This window comes from Salvelinus alpinus, chromosome 20, assembly GCF_045679555.1.
Source record: "Salvelinus alpinus chromosome 20, SLU_Salpinus.1, whole genome shotgun sequence".
NCBI lineage: Eukaryota > Metazoa > Chordata > Actinopteri > Salmoniformes > Salmonidae > Salvelinus > Salvelinus alpinus.
In genome coordinates, this window is record NC_092105.1 from 47415479 (window position 1) to 47422478 (window position 7000).

Consider the following 7000-nt stretch of genomic DNA (forward strand, 5'->3'; position numbering starts at 1 on the left):
TATCTTTACTAAGTTGATACAGAGAGCAGCAAAAGGGATATAGTGTTTCTCGTTGACAGTTCAGACGGCTCCAGAAATGGATTGCCTGCCATTAGAGAGTTTATATGAAGAATGGCCAATGAACTTGACATTGACGGGGACAATGTTCAAGTTGCTGTTGTGCAATGCAGAGAAGAGGCTCTGGAATACTTCCACCTTAAAGCTCACAAAACCAAAAGGACTGTCATCTACGCTGTTAGAAGCCAAAGGCATAAAGGAAGGATGACCCCGCAACACTGGAGCAGCTCTTCAGTTTGTTAGGGACAGTGTTTTCACTGCCTCGTCCGGGAGTCGGCATCTGGAAGAGGTTCCCCAGATTTAGTTTTTGTTAACTGCTGGAGAGTCTAATGATGACGTCACAGCTGCTGCATCTGATCTGAAACATCTTGGGGTTCTTCCTTTTTTCATTGGGATGAAAAATGTAAGGCAAGAGGAGCTTCGAAGCATTGCCTACTCTTCCAGATTTATTTTCAACCTACCCGTCTTTGGGGAACTTTTGTCCATACAGCCGGAGATCCTTGCCTTTGTCCATTTTGTCCAATATACACCTACTCATAATTATACAAACACAACATCAGAGATGGTGCTGGGAGGGTTACTGTTTTGCAAAGACATTTCTATTGGCATACAAATTCCAAATCCCCGCTTTCTTGTTCCACATTCCAGAAACGTCATGCTTTTCTTGATTGTTTAAAATCAGGAAACTGTGCTTTTCTGGTCCTTTCAGTTTAAGCTCTTTCTTTTTTCTTTTTTTCCCCCTTTTTCTCCCCAATTTCGTGGTATCCAATTGTTAATAGTTACTGTCTTGTCTCATCGCTACAACTCCCATATGGGCTCGGGAGAGACGAAGGTCGAGAGCCTCCAAAACACAACCCAATCAAGCCACACTGCTTTTTAACACAGCGCGCATCCAACCCGGAAGCCAGCCGCACCAATGTGTCAGAGGAAAATTATTATAAAAAAAACAATTCTACAGTATAACATTGTCTAGTAGATTTACACTAGTTTAGATTCTCCGCTATCTAAGCGTACAATCTTCGTCTTCCTTCATGGAAGGAGTGTTTGATTTCACATCTTGACATATTTTTCCTAAAACTGAAAAATCTCGCTCTACAAACTTTCTTAAATATTTTGTCATTTGAGACCTATTTAAATCCCTTTAATTTCACATCCTATTTCTTTGTATTGTTGCATTGATGAACATGGTTACAAGGCTTGGCTATATTTATAGAGTTATGTAATGACCTGAAAGTCATCATAGTTAAAATATATATAATGGATAATATTTCTGACCATGTGTTTACTACATTCTATTGATATCCCGTCCTTGTGCATGTATTAATGCATATCTGCCTGGCTTGGTATCTGTCATGGTTTTACTATTAAATAGGTCATTTAATGTTTTCTTTTGTTGAATTAGATGCTGCACAGAGAGACATAGTGTTCCTTTTGGATGGGTCTGATGATACTAGGAGTGGATTTCCAGCAATGCTTGGCTTTGTTCAAAGAGTAGTGGAAAACCTCAATGTTGGAGAGAACAAAGATCGAGTTTCTGTGGTACAGTACAGCAGAAATCCAGAGGCCCATTTCTTACTGAACACATATCCAGAAAAACAAAGTGTTCTAAGTTCTATCCGAAGCCTAAAGCACAAAGGGGGTAGACCACTCAACACTGGTGCAGCCCTGCAGTACGTAAAGGACAACGTCTTTACTTCCTCCTCTGGAAGCAGAGGCCAAGAAGGCGTCCCTCAGATACTGATACTGCTGAGTGGTGGCAGATCTCAAGATGATGTTGGAGGTGCTGCTGTTGCTTTGAAACAGGACAGAATTGTACCATTCTGTATTGGTACAAGGAATGCAGACATATTAGAGCTCCAAATAATAGCTCGTTTCCCCTCCTATGCTCTTTCTGTCCCTTGGTTCGATGACCTTGAAAGCATTGAACAGCAGCTTTTGTCACTTGTTAAAAGGGTCCCTCGTCAGCCAAGAGTTTATCAACGAACTGTAGTAGGTAAGGAGTTATTTCTCTAGCTCTCTCCATTAGCCATTTAATCTGTCACATTTCAGGTTGCTACCTTATTGCTGAAAATAGCTGGATGTCTTACTCAGTACATTCATGATACTATTTTAAGCATGCCTGGTGAGAAATGTAGCTATCACTTTCTAGTCACAAATATACATTTACATGATCTTTCTTTATCATTTTACCTGCAAATTACATTTTATTCATATGAATCTCTAGATAAAACTGAATCCAAACAACGGGATGTTGTTTTTTTACTGGATGGCTCTGATGAAACGCTAAATGGATTTGAGGCTATGCGTGACTTTGTGCAAAGAGTAGTGGAGAAACTCACTGTGGAGGAGAACAAAGATCGAGTCTCTGTGGTCCAGTACAGCAGAGAACCAGAGGCCCAATTCTATCTGAACACTTACACAACAAAGGAAGACGTTGTTGAAGCTGTAAGAGGCCTGAGGCACAAAGGAGGGAGACCCCTCAACACTGGGGCAGCTCTCCAGTATGCCAGGGACAATGTCTTTGTTGCCTCCTCCGGAAGCAGACGCCAAGAGGGCATCCCTCAAATTCTGGTTCTATTGAGTGGGGGAAGGTCCAATGATGATGTTAGAAATGCAGTTACAAACTTGAAAGAAATTGGTGTCATGGCAATAGTGGTTGGAATGAGGAATGCCGATATACTTGAGCTTCAAACAATTTCATATGAACCTAGCTATGCTTTCTCTGCTACACGTTACAACGATCTCCCAAACATTCAACAGCAAGTAGTATCTGCTGTTGAGAGAGTTGAAATGACCGCTACTAACTTGCCGACAACATTAATAGGTAAGACTACAATCATCAGTTATGCTGTAGTTGGTCAATTCAGTTAGTATAATATGGATGTATTTCATTTCACAGTTTATTGAATTCCCTTAATGTATATGCAAAATGTTATTAACCCATTTTATAAATGCTTATAGATGCATCAAATGATACCAGGAGGGACATTGTATTTTTACTTGATGGTTCTGATGATTCCCGAAGAAGATTTCCAGATATTCGAGACTTTATTCAGAGAGTTGTGGAAAAACTCAATGTAGATGGGAACAAAGATCACGTGTCTGTGGTTCAATACAGTGACACAGCAGAGGTCAATTTCAAGTTGGGTATGCATTCAAAAAAAGATTTAGTTCTTGATGCCGTAAGAGGTCTGAGGCACAAAGGAGGAAGTCCTCTAAATACTGGAGCAGCTCTCCAGTACGTGAGCGGCAATGTGTTTACTGCCTCCAATGGAAGTAGAAGCCTGCAAGGTGTTCCACAGATACTGATACTGCTGAGTGGTGGAAGATCCAGAGATGATATCAGAACCCCTGTCACAAAGCTCAAAGAAATGGGAGTCATTTCAATTGGTATTGGCACAGGAGATGCCGACACACTTGAACTACAAACGATATCTCATGAACCTAGTTACGCCCTTTCTATTACTGATTTCGAAGACCTTCCCACAATTCAGGGAGAATTGTTGTCATTGTTAACAGCAGTATCCGATCAACCAGTGACAACTGCCCCTACCATGCATTTTGGTAAGCTGTAGCCATTTCTATTTTTCTGTAGTGGGATGTGTTCTCTGTGTTCTGGTAAAGGATCTTATCTATGTTATTACATGTCCTTTGAGGAAAATATAGATGTGTGTCTAAGGTGTTTCTCCTTAAAAGAATAAGGTTATGCTAGCAATGACCTTGCTTCTGTGCCCTCTCAGAAAAGTGTCTTTCCTGTCTCTCTGCAACCATTCTTTACCTTCATTTCAGAATCTGACAAAAAGGATGTTGTATTTCTCATTGACGGATCTGACGACTCTAGTACTGGCTTTGCTGGGATTCGCCGCTTTGCAGAGAAAGTAGTGGAGAGTCTTAATGTGGAGGAAAATGGTGACCGGGTGGCCCTTGTTCAGTACAGCCGGGATGCCACACCCAATTTCTATCTGAATTCATACTCTTCGAAAAATGATGTGCTTAATTCAATAAGATCCATGAGGCACAAAGTTGGAAGACTCCTCAACACTGGCACAGCACTGCAGTTTGTGAGAGACACTGTCTTTACTGCTTCAGCTGGAGGCAGACGTGCAGAGGGTGTGCCTCAATATCTATTTGTTTTCAGTGGTGGGAGATCTAGTAATGACTTAAGGGGACCTGCGCAGTCATTGAGAGGGGATGGAGTAAGAACATTTAGCTTTGGAACAAGGAATGCTGATACATTGGAGTTACAAAGCATATCTTTCACACCAGCACACTCTTTTTCTGTTGCCAATTTTAACGAGCTTGACGGGATACACTCTTCCGTGGCTGCTGTAATGAGTGGTGTTAAGGAATCACCTGATATTTCAACTGTTGTTGGTAAGATTATTAAGATACTCTACCGTTCAAGTTTGGGGTCAGTTAGAAATGTCCTTGTTTTTGAAAGAAAAGCACAATTTTTGTCCATTAAAATAACATATAATTGATCAGAAATACAGTGTAGACATTGTAAATGTTGTAAATCTACATAGGTGTACAGCAGCCCATTATCAGCAACCATCACTCCTGCACATTGTGTTAGCTAATCCAAGTGCAAACTGGCTCTAACCAGTAGAGAAAGAGGAGTGGGAGGCCCCGGGGCACAACTGAGCAAGAGGACAAGTACATTAGAGTGTCTATTTTGAGAAACAGATGCTTCACAAGTCCTCAACTAGCAGCTTCATTTAATAGTACCCGCAAAACACCAGTCTCAATGTCAACAGTGACGAGGCGACTCCGGGATGCTGGCCTTCTAGACACTCTAATGTACTTGTCCTCTTGCTCAGTTGTGCCCCAGGGCCTCCCATTCCTCTTTCTATTCTGGTTATAGCCAGTTTGCGCTGTTCTGTGAAGGGAGTAGTACACAGCATTGTACCAGATCTTACATTTCTTGGCAATTTCTCGCATGGAGTAGCATTCATTTCTCAGAACAAGAATAGACTGATGAGTTTCAGAAGAAAGTTCTTTGTTTCTAGCCATTTTGAGCCTGTACTCAAACCCACAAATGCTGATGCTCCAGATACTCAACTAGTCTAAAGAAGGCCAGTTGTATTGCTTCTTTAATCAGCAGAACAGTTTTCAGCTGTGCTAACATAATTGCAAAAGTGTTTTCTAATGATCAATTAACCTTTTAATATGATCAACTTGGATTAGCTATCACAACGTGCCATTGGAACACAGGAGTGATGGTTGCTGATAATGGGCCGCTGTACGCCTATGTAGATATTCCATAAAAAATCTGTCATTTCCAGCTACAATTGTCATTTACAACGTTAACAAAGTCTACACTGTATTTCGGATCAATTTTATGTTATTTTCATGGACAAAAAATTTGCTTTTCTTTCAAAAACAAGGATATTTATAATTGACCCCAAACTTTTGAACGGTAGTGTATATTTCACTGTCACTTAAGGATTTTTTAATCAAAGATTGTAATACATTTACAGTAGTTTACTGAGAATGTATTACAAATCACAGTATTAGAGAGCAGCATTGACATACTATTGAATACAAAACAATTTGATTTCAGAACAGATGTGCAGTATATATGGACCTAATTATTATTTTTGCTCATTTCAGACAATTCCACTTTGTTGACATCAGATATCCAGATGGTGGATGGGGTCGATGTTGTATTTCTACTTGATGGATCTGATAAGATGCGAGAAAGTGTCCAATCAATACGTGATTTTCTTGGCCAATTTGTTGAACATCTAGAAATTGGGCCTGACAAAACACATGTTGCTGTGATCCAGTACAGTGACAAACCCACCACTAATTTCCTATTGAACACATACTCATCGAAGAGTGATATCATGGCACAAGTACGCAATATCAATATTGAAGGAGGAAGGTCCCTCAACACTGGGGAAGCTCTTGATTTTGTTAAAAACAATATATTTACTGCCTCCTCTGGAAGCAGACTCCAAGAGGGCATTCCTCAGATCCTGATACTGCTAAGTGGGGAGAAATCCCAGGATGATGTTCTGGTTCCATCTGAGAGTCTGAAGGCAGCTGGAATTGTGCTATTGACTGTTGGGGTCAAAGACGCAGATAGAGCGGAGATGCAGAATATTGCATACAGTCCTAATCAGGCATATATTCTCAGAGAGTTTTCTGACCTCTCTCTTGTTAGACAACAGTTACTCTCAGCAATTGTCTCTCACAAAGATGCAGCAAGACCAGGCTTAGGTGAGTGAAACAGAGTACAACATCAAGCGATTTCTTTGAAAATATTTATAAAAAAAGTTGTTTTTCAATCATAAAAAAATAAATAATAGAATGTAGCTTATACTGTAGCATAAAATGTATATTATGTACCGTGCACAATTTGCTGATTTTAGTTGAATTTTCATTCTAGTTCAAGGCCCCAGTGTGAAAAGAGACATTGTTTTCCTCCTTGATGGATCTGATGATGTTAGGAGTAGATTCACAGAAATACGAGAGTTTGTTGCGAAAGTGGTGGAAAAGTTTGATGTGGACCAGGGAAAAGATCAAGTTGCTGTTGTGCAGTACAGCAACAGTGCAGCAGTGAACTTTGACCTGAATGCGTACAAGACAAGAGATGATGTGCTTAAAGCAGTCAGAAATCTAAGACCAAAAGGCGGGAGGCCTCAATATACTGGCACAGCCCTCCAGTTTGTGAAGGACAATGTCTTTACTAATAATGCTGGAAGTCGACGTCATGAGGGTGCTCAACAGATCCTAGTGCTGCTGACTGGTGGCAGATCTAGAGATTCTCCTCGAGGTCCTTCCAGGGCACTCAAGACTTTGGGGGTTGTAACGTTTGCAATTGGATCAAGGATGACTGATTTGGTTGAAATGCAATCGATATCATCTCTTCCAAATTATTCTTATTCAGTCCCTGATTTTGCAAACCTTCAAAACATCCAGGAAAATTTGGAGACAC

At 40.5% G+C, this 7000-nt stretch overlaps 1 protein-coding gene across 1 annotated transcript; it reads left to right on the forward strand.

Annotated features, from left to right (window-relative positions):
- The first annotated feature begins 1475 nt into the window (after positions 1 to 1475).
- On the forward strand, positions 1476 to 6793 carry LOC139547129 (collagen alpha-3(VI) chain-like). The gene is made up of 3 exons (XM_071356159.1): positions 1476 to 2050; positions 2282 to 2923; positions 5671 to 6793. The coding sequence occupies exons 1-3, from the start codon at positions 1528 to 1530 to the stop codon at positions 6288 to 6290; spliced, it is 1785 nt and encodes a 594-aa protein (XP_071212260.1). The 5' UTR covers positions 1476 to 1527; the 3' UTR covers positions 6291 to 6793.
- Positions 6794 to 7000: the final 207 nt, after the last annotated feature.

Coding starts and splice junctions, on each gene's coding strand:
- LOC139547129 (XM_071356159.1), top strand. CDS start 1,528: ATGCTTGGCTTTGTTCAAAGAGTAGTGGAAAACCTCAATGTTGGAGAG. Junction 2,051..2,281: donor TTATCAACGAACTGTAGTAG/GTAAGGAGTTAT, acceptor ATGAATCTCTAG/ATAAAACTGAATCCAAACAA. Junction 2,924..5,670: donor TGCTGTAGTTGGTCAATTCA/GTTAGTATAATA, acceptor TGCTCATTTCAG/ACAATTCCACTTTGTTGACA.